Below are 22,930 nucleotides of genomic sequence, written 5' to 3' on the forward strand. Positions count from 1 at the left end.
CCAAGCCTTGTCCTCACTAAGGGACAAAGAAAAAACCCTTTTATTCAAAGTACTTGCTTGAAATCGACATTGTTGTCAGCATGAGTTTGCAAACGGGGAAGTTGTTTTCATCAACCTGATAACCTTCCACAAAGAAGTGCCTGGGAGATGAGGGAAGACCTGTTGATTGTCTATCTAGACTTCAGTAAGGCTTTCCACTGACAATCTTCCATAAAATCTTCACAGAGAAACTGAGGAAGTACTAGCTGAATGAGCAGTGAGGTGGACTGCAAACTGGCTGAATGAGACCAGTGGATACCAAAATGGGAAGTGCTGGGCTCCTTTGTCCTCTATATAGGTGTGCACCCTTGTGTGCTGAGGCAAATTTACAGCTGGGCCTGGTTTTCAATTGTGTTTTGCAAGTTGAGTATAGAAGTGTTCTTTGCTTTACTCTCAACTGCTAGGGCTAAAGACAAGTAGGATCTGACAAAAACAACACTAAGGTTTCCCAAAAATTGCTATGGTCTAGTACAATGACAGAAGGTGCTGTTGGATCAATACATGGGTACTTGCTGATGGAGCTCTTGCAGGAAACACTCAGGCCCACTTCAGTTCTGATGGATTTCCTAGTCCTAAATATTTTGGAACATTTCTGTAGTACTGCTGTACTCCTCAGTCTGACACACATCTCTCTAAAGGGTATTTCAGAGTTGATGAATCCTGGATTTGAGTTCTGTCATTGATTGGTCCACACAGAACACAGATCCCACAAAAGCACTGACATGCATTCAAAGCACAAGTCAGAAATCTTTGATATCATCAACAGAAACACAGCCAGCATTTCAGTTCCAATACTGAACCCCCAACAGATGAACCAAGAAGATGAACACAACCTGTATATATGGGAAAACTGGAATATCTGGGAGTGAGGTAAAAAATCCCAAACAAAAACAAAAACACAACACTCTGTAAAAGATCCACCGCTAACAAAAGTGGTAAGAACCTGCTACAATTAGGTGCTACATCAACACTGGGTGTAGATAATTACTGACTTGTACAAGAAAGCTGAGAGAAACTAAAGATCTGACAATCTTACCAGTTCTTATTCTCATGAAGAAATAAGTTAGACAACTTGTGTCCAACTTTCCATATCACTTCTGAAAAGCTGTCTTAAGTCAAAGAGATCAGAATACTGACTGAGACTCAGAGAAATTCAAGCTTAACAAGAGACAGTTTTCTGTAATTTAAATGAACAAGAAAAAGATGAAGTACATAAGGAACAACTAAGAATTTCTGCATGTCTCTATTTTTTTTTCCTGTCATTCCTAATTTCTGGATACATGTAGACTTCTGTGGATGCCAGTTATTTATACTATAAAGTGTATTACAATTTTTAGCACAGAAAAATTTTTAGCACAGATCACTTACTGATCTTCATTTCTGAAGATTCCCCAGACTACGCTGACAGAGATACAAAACACTGCCAGGAGCAACATCCGGACCTGGGGGCGCTTGTGAAAATATGGCAAGTTGTTGTCTGGGATTCTGAAAAACAATCACACCAAAGCTACAGTTGTCTATGTATACAGCCTCTTCCTTTATCAACACTTTGAAGCATGAAGCCACCTTTTAAACCCCACACCTACCCAACAGTATAAAAATCTAAGTTTCCCTATTAAAAGTTTGAAATTTGCCACATACCTACACTTTCCCAAGGGGAATCTTCTTACAAAGGGAGACAGACAGCTGTAAAGACCAATCGAGGCAGCCAGGCAGAATATTCCTATTATAACATAGACTGAGGGGAAAAAAGTATTAAGTCCAAGTAGGATAAGGCAAGAAATGCTTTTTGCATATCCTCCTGACTGAATAAAGAACAGACAGTAAGACTAAATGAGAAATAAGTCTTGCCTTTCAACAGTGAAAGATAACTACAGAGACTTTAAATGATTGATTAGATTTGTGCTCTTTAAGTATCTAATTCTAGCTCCTTTTACTCAGGTGTACTTTATGCAATACCCACTTAAAGTAAAAAACCTCTATCCTAATCTTCTTAAGTAAGTCATAAGCCTCAAAGGCAACCTATGGTGAAGCATTTATCTTCTCTTTATGAGTACACAGGAGCATTATAAGGAGCTATTAAAGTCACTAAGTAGCAAAATGAATCAATACAGATGGGATGCATGTTTCACTACTTCCTCAAAAATATGAAGAAGCATTAGGCTCTCATGTTTTGTCAATCTGGTAAGTGATCAGTAGAAAATTACAATCTTTATAAAGATAAAAAAATGATCCTTGTCTTGACTTCAAACTGAACAATAATAGAGAGAAAGAATAGGTCTGAGAACACCTTTAACAAAAATAAAAGGTAGAAAATACTAAGTCTGTATCTACTTACTAGTCTTTAATGTTTGAAAGAAGCTTTATGATCGACCTCACAAAAAGAAGGATTAGAATCTACTCAGTGAGTTTTCTTACAGTATTTTAAATCATATTGGGATGAAGACACATGACAGAAGAGAGAGGTTTCATTATTATTTTCACAATAAAATGTACATTGAACGATGTCAGCCTTGTGATATTGAAGATATACAACCTTAAGAGTACCTAAGTGGTCATAGAAGAAATAAAGGAGGACGAGCATTGAGCAGCACATCACTACAAACACACAGATCATGATGGGAGTCACATCCACTGTTTCATCATCATGTTTCTCTGCCCCATCATCACGCTTGTGCTTCATGTACCTCCTGAAAGAGTAACATGGCTACCATCAGTTCATTCCTTCTGCAACAAAATACACAAGGATGCTGAATCTTCAGCAAAAAACCACAAGGGGTTGAAACAACACCAATGCCTGCTTTGATTCCCACTCAAGTCAGTGGGACACTGTATTTTCCATGGAGGTATGACCATCAGCTGTAACACAAATGCATAAACCAGTAACTGCTGTGTTAACTTATCTAGAGAACTATTTCATTTGCTAAAACTCAACTGAATCTTGAAAACTACCACAGAATAATTTGTTAACTTCAGAAGAAATCCTTGAATCAGGTTGTGTACACAAAATAAATGTTAAAAATAGGTGGCACAATGACCACCTTCTCCCAATCCCACTTGCTGCCAAAAAGTAACCATAAAACTTCATTTAAAAGTTGGTAACAAACATAGCATATATGAGCCATCCAATGAATTTGGTTTGCCCTATACCAGTAAAAGCAAATTTTATTATTTTTTTACAAAGCATTTATGTGGTGAATTTTTGCAAAAGGGAAGCCTATTACTTAATCATTTTCTTTCTGAGCTTTTCAAATTTTTGGTCTTTTAACATGGCAAAATCCTAAAAAAATCTACATGCAATTTAAACTCCAATGATTTCCTACAGTGACCAAACCAATGCAAGGCTCGGGGCCTTTTAAACATCACATCAGCATTTTCCCTAGAGTCTCCTAACCTCACCAGCAGAGCTGCCAGGTGATGCTTACATAAACACCATCTTTTTTTTTGTTCTGTGAAAAATACAGGAAAACTGGTATACTGCATTTAGTTACTCACTTTTTCACATCTCTGCTTCCTGCCCAGTAGCCTCCAATTGCAACAGTCCCCACGGCCATGACAAAGATAATCACCATGTTGTAGTCCAGCACAGGTTCATTTGGTGCATACATTGCTCCTTTCACTGAGCTGCCAAAACTCTGTAGAGGTAACTACAAGTTAGGAAGGACATCCAAAAATCCACCTTAGCAAAGGTTCACTTACTTAATTTTCACTAAGCAACCTCAGAATCAGGCTTTATTATAAACACATAAGAGCCATCTATTGGCTCTTCTATTAGTGATATTTATTTCCAGCACCAGGCTGTATTTTAATTTTATTCCAAAGATGAGAAATAACCTCCCAAGAGATTTTTTTTTTCCAAAACACAATAATGCAATCTTCATGAATACACTCTCTACGTATTCAAAGCCCTTAAGGCGGACTTAATGCTGTTGAGCAGTGACTCATTTACATGAGATAATATGAGAGCTTTTAGTATCGAGTTTACCTTGCCAATATCTAACATATCAGTATAGCTAAGCAGAGCCACAGGAATATCAATCTCTTCATACTGGCTCCTATTACCTCCAGGAGGAACCTGAAAGACAGTTAAGACCAGGTAAGAATATGTTTATTTCTGCAAATACTTCTACTGCTTCAAAAGGGTTAAAGTTGCAAATTCTGTTCCGGCTAATTTGAAAAATACTCTAGAAGGGAACTTAATGACAGCAAACACTCAAAAGTCAAAATATATGGCTGCTCCCAGTAAAACAGAAGTAATATAAGACTGTAACAGCAAAATGAAACAACCAAATTTCAAGCGGTTTTTTTGCACATCAGGGTCACAGGTTTATGACTGATGTGTGCCTCTAGTATTGACCAAGACTCAAACCTACTAATTTTATTTTCAAAACTACTGATTTTACAAAATACATGCTGTGGCTGCTCCAGCTGAATCTAAAGCACTAGATTCAGTGTGGTATATGATGGAGTCACAAACCAACCTCATCCTTTGACTCCAGTTTCATTTGGAACAAGGATAATCCTGAGCCCTTAACCTGAATTTCACATGAGCTCCGTGCCAACCCTTCCTGCTGAAACGAGGATTCTTGTTTCATTCCTTCTTCCATCAGATGTATGGTTTCCACACATAACTATGCAACATATGTACATGCAGGAACACACATGCATTATTTACTTTAAAGAGGAACATCAAATACCAGCAATGTGCACTGAAGACAAGACAACATCTAGTATCAGAGGAGTATCAGCAGCATAGGAAGATAAAAAGCAACTTACCAGTCTCTCTCTACTAACAATCAGCAGCCCACGGGCCCCATTTATCTGAGCAAGCCTCACTTTCTCATAGAAGGTGCAATTTCCTCGCATCACCATGGGGATTTGATTATTAAATCCCCCATCAGGTACATCAGAAGGAGAACACAAAACAGATGCTGTCTGATCCTGCAGTTGCAGGAGTGACTGAAAAAAAGAAATTAGTTAAATACATATATATAACATAAAATAATAAAAGAAGTCAAGAGCAGAAGGCAGAGTTTCTAAAGAGTAATTTAAAACCTTCTAGTAATGGAGTGGTAGACTATTCTCAGAGCAAAATGAAAGCTGAAACCATGCAGTCTTCTCTATTATGTGGGGACCTGCCTTGTTTCACCTTATTGTACAGAATTCTGCTGGTAATAAAATTTGGGATATGACCTTCACTTGCATTTATTTTCTTCAGCATTGCTGCTGTTCTGATGCACACGGCCAGGATATGAGAGGAGTACAGCAAGGTTTTATCTTTGCTGGGGCAGCAGAATGGCAGGCTGGGATGTTAGAGAGTAGGAACAGCTAGAAACCAAAACAGGCTGGGGAAAAGTACAGAAGCATATGGAATAAACTTCCATCTTGAAACCTACTGCATCCAGTGACCTGAGATTTTGCATCCCAAGTACTTGAATACTGGATTCTAAGCTACTTCTCTCACCACTTGTGACCCAGAGACATTGCAAGCCTGTCCCAATTCCTTAATTTTGCCCTTCCTCAGACCCAAAGGCATCTAATCTGGTGTGTTTCTACAAGAACATCCCAAAGACACTTCAAGGTTTTAGAAATAACACTGGCATGAATTGTTCCTTGCAAAATCTAAACAAGCACTAGCATCTTTGCCCAGTTCTATTTGCAAGTTACCAGAAAACTCCAATTATCTACCAAACAACCAAGCTGTGCTAAGAGAAGCAGGTCTCAGCCCTTGCTGAGGTGAGCTGTCAGATTTGAGAAGAGTCAAGGTAAAGTTTTAACCTGAAAAAATGGAACAGTTTGTATTAAAAATCCACAGGTACACAACATACAATAGCTGTGTAATGGACTCTACAGTTTTAGGAGGGAAAGGGAAGTGTCAGGTTGTCAGGAGCTTCTGCCTTATTCAGAAAACTGCTGTCTCCAGCCTGACCTCTGGAGACAGTGAAATGCTCCAACCCACACTCCTGGCCAGGCAAGATTCAACACAAATGCAGAGTGAGCTCAGAGTGCTGCACTGCATGGCCTCAGTGAATAACTGTACCGCTGCAGGACTGAAGGAGGAGGAGCAAGAATGTGAAAGAAGGGAAAAGCAGGAAAGAACCAAGGAAGGAGACAGGGACAGGCAAGGGACATAGCATACACCACCCAAGCCTGTGCAAGCTATTCTGGACTGCACTGGCTCCTGCAGAGCTACTGAGATATGAATCTAGTGAAGTTTTAGGAGACTGATTTAAACAAGGTGTCCAGAGTACAGTCTCACAAGTACCACAGCCAGCCATGCATGTGCTGATTCACATTACACAGTCAGGGCAACTGCAAGAATTGATCAGTTGAGTTTATACAAGGCAGAGACAACTACTGATGTATCTAGGGATTAATCTACAGGTGCAATCTACCCACCAGAAGTAACTGAGACTTGCCTACACACTGGTAAGGAACTCTAATAATTCTGCGGGGCTCATTCAAAGTGCATTTGCTGATTTCATCATTCAGTGCCAGTTAACTTTGTCTCATAGAAAAGAGTGAAGAATTTACTCCACTTTCAGCTCATACAGCTTTGAATAATGCAGCAAAAGCTTGACACAGTTTATGACTACCTAATCTTACACTTGACACTAAAAAAGCACTAAAGGCCACAGTCACTATATTAGAAAAGCCATGTGATGTCTTCTTGTACCATGCTGACTACAAAAACTGCTTTGCAAGCCCAGGTATGTGCCATTTTAATTTCATTGATCACACCATTGAAAGGAGTATTTTTGTTTTGAACAGCAACAGTCATTATCTCTGCACAATGCCTAGAAATGAACATTGCCATCCTAGCACTGCTTAGTGATCTTAGGAGATAAAACACTTTCTAGGCAGAACAAACAAAGTGGTTGCTTCAAATTCTACTAATCCAACTAAGAAATCAGAAGTTTCCTTGTAACAAAGGCATTTCTATACATTTTTTTGTCATTAGTTAGCTAGGTACTTACAGCTTTACCCAGATCATGTGGCAAATGGGCCCACTGAGAGTTGAAGAGAATACAGTAGTCTTTTCCTTTGCTGCTCCCCTTCTCTGAAAGGACATGTACCATCCCATACTCACAGTACACCTGAAAATGTAACAAAAATTTTACAAGAATTTTAGGTTACATAAAATGTCAGAAGTGAAGGGAGTAACTTGCTGTTGACTGGCCTGCTTTGTATTTTTAAAGAAAAACAAGAGTCTAAAAAGTTTCCATATCTGTGCAGGGAGTACAGTGGAATTTGTTATTATTTCCATCATGCTTTAAAGAAAGACTTCAGCTACATTAGGCAGATTCCCTCCTACACAGCAATTGGCCAAAGAATCAAATGAAACAATACTGGATGTGTTTAAAGAAAAAAGACTGACAACAAACAAAAAAGCCAACCTTAAACAACACTGCACATATATATATAACCACAGCATTTCATGATTTTATGAATAAGATACCAACTCCTGAAAGTACAGCCTGAAATAACGATGAATTCTAAATTTGTATCACTCCAAAACTCAACCTTGGACACCTTTGCTGAAGATCTGGCAAGACCCCAAAGCAGCAGCAGCTCTTTTTGTGTCCTGGGTAGTACATGTAGACTCTCAAGCCTACCTACTGCATTTATTTATCACTGCTTCAATGACCAGTTGTCACTGTTGTCAAAACTCCAATGACATCTGCAACAATGTAAGTAGTGAGATTACATATCTAATATTTCTAATTAAAGGCCTGTCCTGGGTCTGGCTGGGATAGAGTTAAGTTTTCTTTATTGCAGCTGATGGTGCAGTGTTTTAGTTTTGTGCCCAAAACAATGCTGATAACAAACTAATGTTTTAGCATTGCTGAACAGTGAGCAGAGTGTCAAGGCCTTCTCTGTTTCTCACCCTGTTCACCTGGTGAAGAGATGCCCAAGAGGTTTCGAAGGGGTCACAACCAGGCAGATGATTCAACAATAATCAGAGATATTCCATACCCATAGCATTTCATGTTCATTTTTATAAAGAGGTTAGCTATCTTTTGCATCATGTACATGTTAGAATTCTCCTGAAGAACTCACAGAAACTGAGATAACAGAACCCAGATCCTGTAGTAACATGGAGTAAGAGAACAAGAACTACAGCAAAAAATAAAAATAGTAACATGCAGCAAATCTACCAGTTTTAGACATCTCAGTTGTGATACACTGTATGTAACTTGCTTGTTCAGTGAATTGCTTGGACTACACCTAACTGCAAGATGTGCTGATTTTAGCACAAATATTTTCAGCTTCCCATCCCTGCAAAAAAAAAAAACAAAACAAAACAAACCAACAAAAAAACCAACCAAACAAACAAAAACCCCACAGTAGTTTCCTCATTATTTTGGTTAGGTCAGATTGTACCAGGCCATTTCCCAGCAAAACTGGAAGATCTGGGGGCTCACAAGTAGGTACTAGCAAACATTTCCTCAACACAGATGTTTTCACAAATCTCATTCTCCATGATGAGGTCTGTTCTTTTAAACATCTACTCCTATCCTTCCCTTCCCTGTGTATAGTGACACAATTTTGTGAGTACTAGGTATATTCCTCATCTTCCATCCAAAAAGCTGAACCTAAATAATCTATAAGAGTATATATATATACACACACACACACATACATACGTATGTACATACATAACCTGCAAAATAAAGTACTTTTGTGGAGTTGATGCAGTTGTCTGTTTGTACCCCAAGTCCTAGGAGATGTTTACCCAGGGAATCAGGAAGACAAAATAACAGTGGAAATATGTACAACTCCCCTATCCCTAGTGGTGGTTTCCTTTAATTAGTGTTGATTTCATTCTTGTATTAACCGAGTCAAAATAATTTTAAATCCTCCCTGATCTTGGAAATGGTTAAGAAACACAAAGTATGTGATGAGGTCTGTTTGTAGTGTTCTAAGGATGCTGAAATAATCCTCCTGGCCATTTCTGAGTGGCAAACAGGTCCCTTGCAATGCTTCTCTCTCTGACAAGAGGCTCTTCTCCTTGCTTGAACAAGAAGGCATCAGAGCATCATGACTTTACCAATCAGCCATCAAGTCTGCAGGACACTTGCTCCTCAGAGTAGCAACACAGGGATTGCAGGCTCTGTCTTGGGAGGACTGTCAGGCACCATTTCCACTCATTGAAAAACAGTAAATCAAGAAGTCTTTTCTTTATACAAAATACTGAACATCAGCTCCTCAGTGTGAAGTTTGCTTATATGCATTCTGTGATCATCTGGTCAGGTTTGAACATCAACACACTAAGAATTCAGAATTTCAGATTAAGATCTGACCAGCCGCTGCAAAAATATTTTAATGCTTCACATAAAAATACATTAAGATACAAACGCGGTGCTCAGAAAGCAGGACAAAACCTAACTTTGAAAATGTAATTCAATTATACAAACCCAGAGCAAGGCTTCTTTTTGAAGGAGAGTCTTGCTGATCTTCAGTTGCTGCTTTAGAGCCTCACAGTGCTCTTACAGAGCAATTTCAATGTTCAAGAAGTGATGGTAATAGATTACAAAAGGATGGTGCTGAGAGCAAATGCAAATCATATCTGTATTTTAGCTTCATACAAGCTACTAGATAGTCAGGAAAAAGTTGACAGCATATTAAATGTAGCAGTCTCAAAACACTATTTCAGTTCACTGATTTGGAAATCCAGTCCGAAGGAATACCAGACACTGTTAATGTGACTGGATTCTTCCTCTTATCATTTTTGTGTTCCCAGAGCATTTGTTTCCTATTGTAATGGGAAGTTTCTCCATTTTATTGAGGACATTCACTAATCCTTGCTAGCACTTAGCACTTGGAAATTGCAAAAAACCCAAAATCCACCAACCAACCAACCAAAATCCCCTCAAACCAAACAAACAAGCCCCCTCCCCTCACAACCATCTTATCTTTCTACCATCCCCCTTTGTGTCATACTCCTCTCATACCCACAGATCCAATTCCTTCCTTTCCATTCTTCCTTCTCTCTTTCTCTTGTCCAGCACTCAAGCAAAACTGAAGTCATTGACTGAAGATATGTTTAACTGGTCTATTGCTCTGTTTTAGCTTTCCCCAAGGAAATCACTTTGTGCCTACCAGAACTGATGAAACTTTGTTCAGGAGATAAATATACCATCATAACCCTAACCATCGCTGCTACTAATTAGAACATTGTGACAGACTAATTTGTCAACATCTAGTTTAACATTCCTATCCTAAACACACCAATGATATGATAATTATGCAGTTTCACTCTTACACCTAACACATCTGTTTCTTCATGTAGCAGCCAAGGAACAAGATGCTAAAGATAACTGGAGTCAGCAAAAATGTCGTATCTCAACATGCTTGTTCAAAAATCCATTAAAAGAATCCATCAGATTTATTTCTCCCTCTTTATTTCAAACCTTACTACACAGAAATTACCATGCATCCCTAGTAGACACTCAGGGTAAAGAGATGTTTTTTGGAAAACTTTTGAGAATTACAGAATGGTTTAGGTTGGAAGGGACTTTTAAAGGTCACCTTGTCCAAATCCCTGGCAATGGGCTGGGAAATTGTCAAGTAGACCAAACCTTGTTCAACCTGGCCTTGAACACTTTCAGGGATGGGACACCCACCTCTTCTCTGGACACAGTGAGGAGTTGTGTGTTTTACTAGTATTTTACACTGTGCCAGTTCTTACACCTGCATTGTAAAATCACTCTTTAACACACCCAGTGTGCCCAGAGGCAATGATGGCATTCTGCTGCAAGATGTCAGCAAAGCAGTAAAGAAACATCATGGTAAAAATATACAGGAGGTAGAGATTTTTATATTTAGCTCTTCTGCATATAAATGGTCTTTGTTAACATATGCAGCAACTTTTTCCCTTTTTTATAACATGAGTGCTAACTCAGTCCTTTAGAGGCAATGACATTAGTCCTGAAGCATGCTGATAGGGGAGGTCAGTGCAGATTAAAGCCACTTGAGCACAGCGCAAGTTTCCAAGAGATCTGTGGAGAAAGAGAAACACTACTGTGCATATGCCGTGAGGAAACAAGAACTCCAGCTCCCTGCTATAGTGGACTTGTTAACTCATATCTCAGTTATCCAACCATAGCACCTAAACAACAGAAAAAAATCATTTAGAAAAATGATCTGTACTTATTATCTTGAATTTGGTTTTGAAGAGTAACAAACAACAGAGATGCAAACACAGTCACACACAAAAGACAAGAACAAAAGAATGTTCCCTGCTTATTGTACGTGGTCTAACTGGGCTTAGATAAACAAACAAAACATGGAGCATCTTAGCTTTGAATATTACATGTACAATTCTCTCCAAAATCTTCAGGCAGTTTTGCAGGAGCTCTCCTGTAATTGAACAGCTTTATGCATATGGGAAACAATCAAGCTGTACAGTTAAAAGTTTCACATCTATGAAACATATGGCACACATGTTTAAAATGAGAGTAAGTATAGGGTGTGTTGCTACATTTCTGTGGAGATAAGCATTACTGGAACTCAGGAATAATTCCTAAAAGGCACCCGGGAGGCAGTTATACACAATTTTGCTTTCTGAGCCATTTAATGGATGTTCTTCAAAGAAATATTAAGGGAGTAAAAGGTTCCTAATGTGAAATGCTCAAAACATTTTAGAAGCTATGTGGATTTGTGTTCCAAAGGCCAAATGAAAGTCAAGTTTGAGAGGAATTAAAGGCAGTAAGAGCGGGGCTAAAAGCGGAAGAGGGAACACAGAGTTTTAGAAACTCTGTAGAGAATATAATCTGTGGATAATGTGGATTAACAGACATTTTTACGAAGCTATTATCACTTAGAAGCAAAGCATGGTTTTGAAGTTTGTTCTTATCCACTTTCATGCATCCAGGTTTGTTTTTATTCATGTCAGTAGGTATGAGGCAACAAAAGTTCAAGCAGTGCTGCTGATGCACTGGCTTAGATATTTATGATGATTCCTTACTCCTAGAGACCACTTCATATCCCAAATTAACCCAGGAGAAAATATCATCTCCTGTGCAATCCTATACAATGTGCCTACAACACCAAAGGCTCTTTTCCAAGTGTTTGGATATCAAGTCCAGCCTTTTTCAAACACAGAAAACAACAGCTGCTGTGACAATAAGGTATATTATAATACTTGCATCTTATTGATCCTGTGGCTTAAAAAGCACACAATAGTGTATAATTAACACAAAAGGAAGTGTTTTATATAAAGCTGCAAAACTGGAAAGGGTTTTCACACAACAGAAATGTAAAATCTGAGGGCAGAATTTAACAGAAGAGCTAACCTAATGTTTGTGGTAATAAAAGGGCATACTTGTTAGCTCTAAATCTCATCAGGGCCTTCCACAGATCAGTGCATAAAAGAGAAGAATGCTCCCCAGTTTATTTGCTGTGCAAGTTTTTTTAGATGAATTAATGTAGCTCAGAGGCAAGCACTGGACTTGCAAGTTAAATTATAGAAGAAGGCAGAGAGGAGGAATTCAGTTCACCAGTATTTCAAGAAACTTCAGTGTGTGTGACTGAGCCAACCCAATGTCTGTCTTGTTTGTTCCTCCCTGCCTCTGGCCCCACACTCACTCATGTCCCATACACCTTTTCTGCTTTCAGCAGCTCTGTTAACTGACCTAGCCACTCATATCTCAAGAGAGATTTCACAGACACTGGGGGCTGCGTTCCTTGAAGAAGGAATGAATGAGCTATCCTGCTCTTAGAGTAGGTACCATGTCTGAGTTCCCAGGAGCTGGAGTCATTCTTTCCCATGAACTGCACTGATCCATCTGGAGACCAGCAACAGCAGGCAGCAAAGCTGCACACAAATAAAACACTCCTTCAACAAACACAGTGCAGAGAGCTACGTATTCATAATGCAATAATTCCAGGAGACTAAATTGTCGGCCACCACCATAATGCAGAATTTCAGACAGACTTTCCAATTCTATGGACCCATATCAGAGTGCCCTAATTTAAAATACAAACCAATCACCTCAATTCAACATATTCTGCTGAAAGCTGCTATAGTGAAGGCCAGCTAGATCCAACACACTTGCTGCAGATCATGTTGCTATGTTCGTCACTAGTCAAAGGCTCACATATCTGCTGTTGTTACAGGAAACTGAGGGGTAACATTACCTGGGAAGAACAGGAATTTAAATGAAATGTGAGAACTCAAATACCAAAGCAAGATCTAAGTGCAGATTGTACTTGGATCTATAAGATCACACCACTCTTAAAGTGTTCCCAGATAAGGGCCCAGATTTGGAAGAGCCATGCTTCAGTAGCCAGGCTGATCCTTCTCCCTAAATCAGAAGATAGAAGCAAATGTGGACACTACCTCCTCTTGCCCCAGGGAAAACAAATAAACAAAACATTTCTATTATCCTGTTTCAAGGAGGGAGACAAAGGTATATGCTCACTAAGGCAAGAGTAAAGCACTGAGAATGAGTACAGCTAGCAAAAAGAAATCCCACAGAGCAGCTCCTGACAACAGCTGTCAGCTGTGTCCCCTGGAATGACTGCAGCCATCAGTCACAGGGGTACCAAACCAGGACAAGGGCAGCAGAGCACTCTTCTCTGCCTCACACTAAGGAGGGTGTGCTACTCAAGCCACCCCAACAAGTCCAAGCACAAGAGATGCAGAAGTTATGCACAATACAAGGTATTCAAGCAAAATTTTAAAACATCAGCTTGGCTAACAGAAACATATTGGCAGCACATACACTTTTCACTGCAGCAGCAGGACTGCTTCAGCACCCTGGCCAGTCTGCCCAAGCTTATTCAAATACATTAACACTTCCACTGCACAAATATACCAAATGTTTACAGACAGGAATGTGCTGCAATGCATGGAGCTGAACGTAAGACCTCCAAGACTATCCACCCACTGTCCTTCTGCACTGCCATATGCTCACCTTCCCCAAACTGATGGATCAAACTGACTCCATGCCAGTGTTTGACTCATTCTTGTTAATTCGTTAATTAAATCTTATTAATTTGTTGGGCCTACACTGGCACTACCGGTCCCTGTGAAGCATCAGTGGAGATGACAAAATACATGGGGCATGCAAGAGCATAATGAACACATAATGAAGATAAGGATAATGGATACAAAAAGGGAATTATACAGAAATAAAGAAGATAGCTGACAACCAGACTACTGTGTAACTAAAGATTATTGGCAAGGAAACAGTAAGGAGACAGAGGGAGAAGAAGGAAAAATTAGAGTTCCATTTTACACCAATAATATTCAAGAAGCCATAATACACTCCAAATTACCTAACAAACAGTCACGAAGCTTAAATGACACTTGAAAATTTTCAGAACACAAAACACCGAACTTAAAAGGCAAAAGCTATATACCACGCAATGCAATTGCTAGAAATCCACTCTCTCCTTTATCAGGATTACATGCCTAGTTTGTCACACCCTTAGAACGTATCCCACAAAATAATTAATATTTTAGTAATGACAATACAATACTCAAGACAAGACTACAGAGTCAGGGTCAGCAGAAATCCCTTCTTTTCTGCTGAACGCTTCCTCTCAGGCTTCCTCTCAGGGAGTTTGTCAGTCAGGATAAAGCCAGAGCCGTCACTGCGGGGATCTGGCCCGGGGCTCGGCTCGCTCCCCTCCGTGGGGCTGCCAGGCGAGGATGCTGGACTGGGCCCACGGGGGCCCGAAGTTTTAGGAACTACGATGAAAACGCTAGTTACTACAGAAAGCACAAAAAGACCTCAAACAACCCCAGACCCACAGATGTATCAATACTGCCAGATCGCGGAGGGCAGGGCCAGCAGCCCCATGCGCTCCGCTGCCTTCCTGCGGCCACGGCTCGGCCCCGGCGCGCTGCGGGGCGGCTGCAGCCCCTCCGAGCGCCCACGGGAGGCGGCTCCGGGCTCGGACCCGCCGCACAGCCCGCCCGGGCCCGGCTGCGCCCGGGGCCGCTCCCCGCCCTCAGCCGGGCTGGGCGCGCAGCTCGGGGAGCGCAGGGCCCGGCACGGCCACTGACCTGCGGCAGCAGATGCAGGAACAGCCAGAGACGGAGCGGGGCCGGCCGCGCCGCCATGCCGGGCCTGCCGCGCCGCCGCCGCTTTGTTCCGACCTGGGCCGGGCCGGACCCTTCCGCACCGGGCACTCAGAGCCCGCCCCGGACGTCCCGCCCCAGCGCCCCGAGCCGCCAACCGGCTCCGCCAGGGCACGACGTCACTTCTGGCGGTGCCGAATGAAATGGCGAGTGGCGGCGGCGGTGGCGGCGGCGCGGGGAAGATGGCGGTGAGGAACGGGGTAGTGTGGGCTTGGTGCCGGTGGTGCCGGTGGTGCCGGTGGTGCCGGTGGTGCCGGTGGTGTACCTGCGCACCCGTCCCGCCACCGCGGCATCCCGCAGCGGCGTTCCGGGTCTGTGTCCCCGCGGATGGCGCGCTTTAACTGAGCCGCCTGTGCTCTGCCGTAGGATAAGGAGAAGAAGAAGAAGGAGAGCATCTTGGACCTCTCCAAGTACATCGACAAGACCATCCGGGTGAAGTTCCAGGGCGGGCGGGAAGGTGAGCGCGGCGCGTGGCTGCAGCGCGGAGCTCTTTGGTCTCTCGGCGTTTTCCCTCAGCCGATGCCTGTCGGCTCTGCCCTCCTGCTCACGCTGCTTTCCCATCAAGGGAAGCGGAGGAGTAGCGGGTGCTTTGACTTATTAGTGGTTGCATTAGTGGTTAATGGTGCGAAGGTTCTTTCGTTTAAGTGTTCCATTGATCTCCTGGGTGCACTTTTCTGGCTCATCTGTGCATCTCTTATTAGTAGTTTTGAACAGCCTTATTTTGGCTGGGGTTGTTTTTTGTTTTTTTTTTCCTTTTTTTCATTTGGCATTGCAAGGATGCACTTAAAGGAACAAACAAACATTTATGGATGTAACAATTAATGCAACTGTCGTGCCTTTCATCTCCTGATATGGTAAGCTTGCTCGGAGCGGTTCAATACATGCCACGGTGCCTTTGCATGCCCGTCCCTTCCCAGCTGGGCAGGTCCATCCCAGTGCGCTTGGTGCCACCCGCAGGCGCTTGTTTGTCTGAGTTTATTTACCATGTGCTGCAGTTTCAAACTCCACTGCAGCCTTGTGCTTGTAAGGGTTTGGAAGCTACTTGAACTCCTCACTGAGAAGTGTATTTGTCAAACTGGGAAGTCGCTCTGTGTAATTTTGTGATATATTAAGTGCCTAGTCTTGTGGAATCACGTTCTCCATTAGGGCAAAGTGCTGGTCTATCTGCAGTGCCTTCCCGTGAGGCAGTGCTTATGCTAAAGGAATGATGTGCCAGGAGGGCACCCGGAAGATGGGGTTTCTGAGGAAAGAACTTTAAATATAGACTTGCTTCATTTTTAACCATAACCTTTCATTAAGGATATTTATTATGTGTTGGAGTTGTCTTCCTTTTTCTTTGTGTGACTTGTACTGATTTATTATACAGTATTCTTAAAGTGCCCTTGAAGTTGTCTGAAATCAAAAATGTTAGTGTCTTGAAGAACATTTGGAAGAATTGATTGAAAAGTCTGTAAGTTTTAATTGGTGCAATGCAGACCAGTTTTTGTCTACTTGCCATTGATAAAGAAGACACTGTTTAATATCTCTGGCCTCATTTGTTTGGACTTGCCTGAAGGAGAGAACAGGCCTGGAGAACTGAATGTACCTTTCATGAAGTCTTATGTTGCTGTATGCCTTGTTTTGGTCCTAATCATTGTTTTCTGTGTGGCTTTCAATAGCAAGTGGTGTCTTGAAAGGATTTGACCCCCTTCTGAACCTTGTGCTGGATGGTACCATTGAGTACATGCGAGGTAAGTAATGTGCAATCTTTGGAAAGCTTCCCTTCCCTGGGTGATTTTCTTGATAGAAATCTTACAGCTCTGTAAGTGAATAAGGAGAAACTGCAGATTAACATCATCCAAACTGCAGCATGCTTGGGATAACTGTCTTGTAAAGAAAGACATAAGGTGACGGGTCTATGGGACCTGATAACATGTTCCTGAGGGAATTGGCTTACAGTTCCCAGGCTATTCTAAAACATTTAAAAAGTGATGGCAGTCAGATAATGGGAAAGAGGGAAACATTGAAACCATTTTTCAAAAGGGAAGAAAGGAGCCTGGGAACTACTGTGCTGTCAGCCTGACCTCTTGTGCCTGGGGTGGTCATGGAAAAGATCCTCCTTGGAGCTCTGCTAAGACATTTGGAGGACAGGGAGGTGAATTTAGACATCCACTATAGCTTTACCAAGGGAAAATCCTGTCTGGACAACCCAGTGGCCTTTGACACAGTCCCCCACTGTCGCAGCAGCGGGCCCCCAGCTGGGTAATAATTAGCATTGCCTCCATGGTTCACAGAAGGCTGATCGATATTTTTATTTTATATCTATGTATTTATATATATCATTATTAAGAAACCCATTGCTTTTATAGACCATTACGATACACCTGGACTGAATTGGTCCTCCAATCCAAACACTATCACCATTGGCTAATTAAGAAATCACTCTTTGGTAAACAAATCTCCATAACACATTCCACATGTTCACAATAACAGGGGCAGCAGGCCAAGATAAGAACTATTTCTCATTCTTTTCTCTGAGCTTTTCACAGCTTTTTCCCAGAAAGGCCTGGGAAGGTTGTCTGTTGCTCTCTGTGGCCTGAGAGCTGCTGCCACACCCCACAACATCCTTCTCCCTAAGTTGAAGAGAAATGGATTTGATGGGTGGACTGTTTGGTGAATGTGGAATTGGTTGGATGATCATATGCAGAGGGTAGTAGTCAATGGCTTCATGTCCTCGTGAACATCAGGGACAGGGAGTGTCCCTCAGAGATCTCTGGGGACTAGTACTGTCTAGTGTCCATCAGAGATGTAGGCAATGGGATCAAGTTCACCCTCAGTCTGCAGGTGACACACCTAAAGGATGAGGCCATCCAGAGGGACCTGGACAAGTTTTTGAAGAGGGCCCAAAGGAACCTCATGAGGTTCAGCAAGACCCAGGCTGGGGGATGAATATTGAGAGCAGCCCTGCTGAGAGGGACTTGGACTTGCTGGTGGATGAGGGGCTGGACAATATGTGCTTGCAGCTCACAAAGCCAGCTGTATCCTGGGCTGCATCCCTACCAGGGAGGGGATTCATCCCGGGGGGGATTCTGCCCCTCTGCCCCTGGGCTCAGCTCAGACCCCACCTGCAGAGCTGCCCCAGCCCTGGGCAGCAGCAGCAGGAGGACGTGGGGCTGCTGCAGCCAGGCCAGAGGAGCCACGGAGATGCTGCCAGGGCTGGAGCCCCTCTGCTCTGAGCCAGCCAGGCACAGCTGGGCCTGCTCACCTGGACAGGAGAGGTCTTTGAGGAGTTGGTATTGTGGCCTTTCAGTTTTAAAGGGAAATGCCAGGGGGTGAATGCTTCAGCAGGCCCTATTGTGGCAGAGCAAGAGGTAATGGGTTTAAACTAAAGGAGGGTCAATGTAGATATAAGAGAAGATATAGATATAAGGAAGACAGCTTTTTTTATAATGAGTATGATAAAAATACTGGGACAAGCTGCTCAGAGAGGTGGTAGGTGCCCCATCCTTGGGAGAATTCAAAGATGGACTCTGAGCAACTGGGTCTAGTTAAAGATGCCCCTACTTGTTGCAGGGGGGCTGTACTAGATGACCTTTAAAGGTGATTCTGCAGCAGAAGTTAGATTAAGCACATTCCCTGTGAGGAACGTCCCTGGTAGTACTTGCTTGAGCTCCTGTATAGTTATCTCACTGGCTGCCCTTTTCCTCTAAAGCTTGAATAAAGCAGTATCTCTTTCTCTGTGATACAAAAGCTATCATTTGATAGGACAGTGCTTTTGAAGAGTATTCTCCAACCTGTTTAAAAGGAAGCACAGAAGCTTTGAATTTCATCTTTAAAAGAGAGTTTTGAAATGTGTTGTTCATTTCTGTTGAATGTAGAGATATCTCTGTATGGAAGATAGCAGTGGTTGGTTTGTGTTTGTCCTAATCCAGCCCTATTTGGCCTGGTCTGAGAATGGACTGGTGCTCTCTTCCCTAGTGCATTGAGAAGTCAGGGTCTTTTTCTGATCTGCATTAATCCCCAAGTGTTTGTCTATAATGACATTTGAAATAGGATCAAGAGCTTTTTTTAATCATTTAGTTAGAGGCCTATGAATTCTTTAATAGCCGTGTTCTGCTTTTTGTTGTATACAAAGCAAGTTTTGTTATTGCTTACTGCAAGTAAGGTCTTGAAAACATCAAATGTCACTGCTGCATCACCTGTATGGTCCATGTTCAGTAAAACAAAGCAGCTATGCCAGGAAAGAACATGCATGTCTGTGCCTTTTGAAGTTGATGAAATTTGGTTTCCTTTTCTTATTTTCCTGTTCTAACCATGGATCTCTGCTTTTTAGATCCGGATGATCAATTTAAATTAACAGAAGACACACGTCAGCTGGGACTTGTGGTTTGCAGAGGGACTTCTGTGGTTCTGATTTGTCCACAGGATGGAATGGAAGCGATTCCAAACCCTTTCATTCAGCAGCAGGATGGCTAATGCTTTCTTTGGATTGTCTCTGAAAACTTCGGGGTGCAAGTCATTGGAGAAAACTATCAGTGTATGAGAAGCTTCCTGTTTTGGGGGGGAAGTTTGAGTGTGTATTTGTTAGCGTGAAAGAAGTCAACTTTTATTTTTGTGGCTTTCGTAAATGATGAGAGGATGGGGAATGTAAGAAGCATGTTCTTGTTTTCCTCCTGCCCCCAAATAAGCGTGTACCTATGTTGTTTAGAGGTGACAGAAGAGAACATATTGTCATGAATTGTCTGAGACCTTCTTGATCTTGTGAGTTCTGAAACTACCCCATAAAATTAGTTATGAGTGCCCTGAATATTGGTTATATTCTTTCAATTTTTAAACACATTAAAATGCCTTTATTCCAAATGAAAAGCCTAAATACAGTAGAACATGTTTTTCTTCCTCTTAGATATCAGTACTCAACTGGGGAAGCATTATGTTGTAGTCTTCTGCTGTTGAGTTCAGTCTCTTTTGTGCAGGAAAGTTACTTCCTTGTGTAGTGTCATCACCTTTACAAGGGATGTAGACAAGAAGGTGTTTTTCAGCACTTGTTCCAGAACTGGTGGGCTGTCATCTGTGTATCAGCAGGCTCACATATTTCTACAGAGGACTGGTCTAACTTTTGGGATAATGCTTGGTTGAGTGACCTAAACCTTATGGAGGTAGCTATTTGTTACTTGGAATTTTAGGGGGAGAATATTTAATATCCTAACATTTGTTCAATTATAGGCAGTGTCTGGAAGTACTGCATATTTTTATATTGTAGCTATCCACTTGTGGTTTTGCCTGTTATAACTTGATTTGTAAGTAAACATTTTTATTTCTTTTATACTGCAGAAAATGCAAGATATGAGGAGTTCTGAGTGAATAAAGACAAACTGATCTGTTTCTAAATGTCTGTTTTTTAGTCTGTAAAAGTGCACTACAGCTGACATAAATCTAAAATTAGTTCAGGAGGTGCATCAACACTGCAGGATCAGGAGGGACCAGAGCAGAAGCTGTACTTCAAACAGGGAATTGATGGAAAAGGCCTGAGAGCATCTTGTCCCTCTTCTGAAGCATTTTAAAGACTACCTGGTTGAGGCATGTGCCTGGAGCCTGTACCCTGATTCTGCCACCTGCCCTTGCCTTTATAGAGGACCCTTTATGAGGAGGCTGTGGCAGAGCGAATTGTTTTGCTGGCAGCAGCAGTTTTGTTCCTGGAGGGTGTCAAGAACACATGGCAAGTACAGGTTGTATTGGTTATTTTGGCCACAGCGCTTTTCTCCCATGCATAACCTTTCCTGGGTCAGCTCCAAAATGGGTGGGAACTTAGAGTAAATTTCGTTTTAGTGAATCTGACTTCCAGGAGGCTCTGAAACTAGGTACCAGGTGTTGTGTGTGATGTTGCCTGTGTGAATTTTGGTGCGTCTGGATTTTAATCTGGGGACTCACAGAGCTGTCCATAAAGTTGTGCTCCTCACAACCTAGTTTTCTAATGCTACAAAACTTGCTTGTGAAACTGCACAATTCAAAAGATAATCCTTATTTAGAGTGTGAGGAGTAGAATTTGCTTGCCATCAGCCTGAGCAGAGTCTTGAACTGTCCTTTTAGGTGGGAGAAAGATTGCTGGTGTTGATGCCAATAATGTGCTGCACTATTTCTGCACTCTAAGTATAGCATCAGAAACAGACCTGCTGGGGCTCTCTGGGCTGGATTCTGGGCTCTCAGTGCTAGGAGATCTGCCTGAAGCTGGGGTCAAGTGTGTAAACTCTGGAGAGGGGTATATTCCCAACATTGCCTGCTCAGGTGATTGGGTGCTTGGTCTTTGTTGTGAGCTGCATGGCTCTCCTTTCCTGCAGCACAGAGTCTGAGGTTATACTTTGGAGTCAAGTACCTGAAAAGAAGAATTTGAAAATAATAGGAGGCAGACATTTTAGCAGGGCCTGTTGTGATAGGACAAGGGGTGTGGTGGTTTGACCAGGAAGGAGTGGGAATTCTGGGAAGCTGTGGTCAAACTAATGAAAGTTTTGGGTTTGAGACTGGCACCTAGTGTAGCCAGTGGGGTTTGGACACACCTCCGAGAATACACAGGGGTTAAAAGCAGGGCACTGCCCTTGGCACTTTCTCTTAGGATGTCGCGGCGAAGAGGTCAGATCTCTCCCCCGTCCAGCCCAGCCTTGCTGCTGGGCGGGGGAGGGGCGGCCATGCGGTAGGCCTGGGGCCTGGACAGAGATGGGGGTGAGAAAGCTCTCAAGGATGGAAGGGTGGCGGAGCCCCAAGAGACATTGGGTAGCCATTCCCCCCCCCAGGAGGGAGAGAGAGGGAGAGTCGGCGGTGATAGCAGCCGGCCCAGGAGGAGAAAGGGGGGGAAGGGCGCAGCCCGGCCGGCCGCAGCAGCAGCAGCACCTGTAGGAGTACCAGCATTCTACCAGCATTCTGAGATAGACAGAGACTGAAAACTTTTAACCCTTTCTTTCATGATTGGAGCCTTGCAAAAATGCTAATCCTCCTCGAAGCTGAATAAGAAGGGAGATAAGAGATGAGATGAGACAAGGACCTGGCCCGAAGAATGTGGAGATGATTAGATGGGGAGAGATGATTTGGAGTGGCCTTTTGGCTAGACTTTTCTTGTGGCCATGGACTCAGTTGTTCCTGTGACACAGACTGCATTTAGGGGGAGGCAGTGCCTCAAAACCAGGAGGGTTCATTCGTGAAGACCCCCCGGCCCCAGGGGGTTAGAAAAATATGGGGGGGACAGATGTCCCAAAGCAGAGACTGTGCCTTTTTGGAGTGAGACAAGGCATCCTTGAAAGACAACCCTAAAAGCAGCTCTGGCCATGTCTCAGTGGTGAGAGCACTGGGCATGGAAAGAAGATGTCAGAAGCGGCAAAAGGACTTTTTCCGGGCGGTGCCGAAGTGACAAAGAAGCACACGAGGTTTCAGTGTGTTTCCAGGAGAAGCCTATGGAACAAGAAAGACTCCTTTCCTCTTCATGAACTGCAGTTTGAGTATACTAAAGTGTGGGGCCAAGGCTGGGCAGTTGATTTGAGAGAATGTATCAGATTGGGAAAGTCAGGGAGTGGGGAGGAGGAAAGTTTTTTGTAAAGTTTTCAATTTCTTTTTTTTTTTTCTTTTCCTTATAGTCTTTCCCTATTTCCCTGTAGTTTAAGTAATAAAGTGTTTTTTATGTTTAAGTTGGAGCCTGTTTTGCTTATTCCTAGTCACATCTCACAGCAGACACCAGGGTGAGGAATTTTCATAGGGGGCACTGGCTCTGTGCCAGGCTCAAACCATGACAAGGGGTAATGGTTTAAGCTAGAAGAAGGTTGATCCAGACTAGAA

General features: G+C 42.5%; 2 protein-coding genes across 3 annotated transcripts in view; one reads left to right on the forward strand and one right to left on the reverse strand.

The window, feature by feature from the left end:
* Positions 1-15,198, reverse strand: part of SPPL2B (signal peptide peptidase like 2B) — a 29,711-nt gene extending 14,513 nt beyond the window's left edge. For both annotated transcript variants that reach the window (XM_074528946.1, XM_074528947.1), the window contains exons 1-8: positions 15,059-15,198; positions 7,017-7,136; positions 4,816-4,998; positions 4,025-4,114; positions 3,535-3,674; positions 2,587-2,729; positions 1,681-1,777; positions 1,408-1,524 (exon numbers count right to left, since the gene is read on the reverse strand). In XM_074528946.1, the coding sequence (XP_074385047.1) occupies positions 1,408-1,524; positions 1,681-1,777; positions 2,587-2,729; positions 3,535-3,674; positions 4,025-4,114; positions 4,816-4,998; positions 7,017-7,136; positions 15,059-15,115 (947 nt within the window). In that variant the 5' untranslated portion in view covers positions 15,116-15,198. The remainder of the gene's footprint in view (positions 1-1,407; positions 1,525-1,680; positions 1,778-2,586; positions 2,730-3,534; positions 3,675-4,024; positions 4,115-4,815; positions 4,999-7,016; positions 7,137-15,058) is intronic.
* Positions 15,178-20,494, forward strand: LSM7 (LSM7 homolog, U6 small nuclear RNA and mRNA degradation associated). Its single transcript, XM_074528948.1, has 4 exons — positions 15,178-15,321; positions 15,500-15,590; positions 16,792-16,863; positions 19,446-20,494. Exons 1-4 carry the CDS (start codon positions 15,277-15,279, stop codon positions 19,586-19,588), a joined length of 351 nt encoding a protein of 116 aa, XP_074385049.1. The 5' UTR covers positions 15,178-15,276; the 3' UTR covers positions 19,589-20,494.
* Positions 20,495-22,930: the final 2,436 nt, after the last annotated feature.

This window comes from Zonotrichia albicollis, chromosome 29 (assembly GCF_047830755.1).
Source record: "Zonotrichia albicollis isolate bZonAlb1 chromosome 29, bZonAlb1.hap1, whole genome shotgun sequence".
Classification (NCBI taxonomy): domain Eukaryota; kingdom Metazoa; phylum Chordata; class Aves; order Passeriformes; family Passerellidae; genus Zonotrichia; species Zonotrichia albicollis.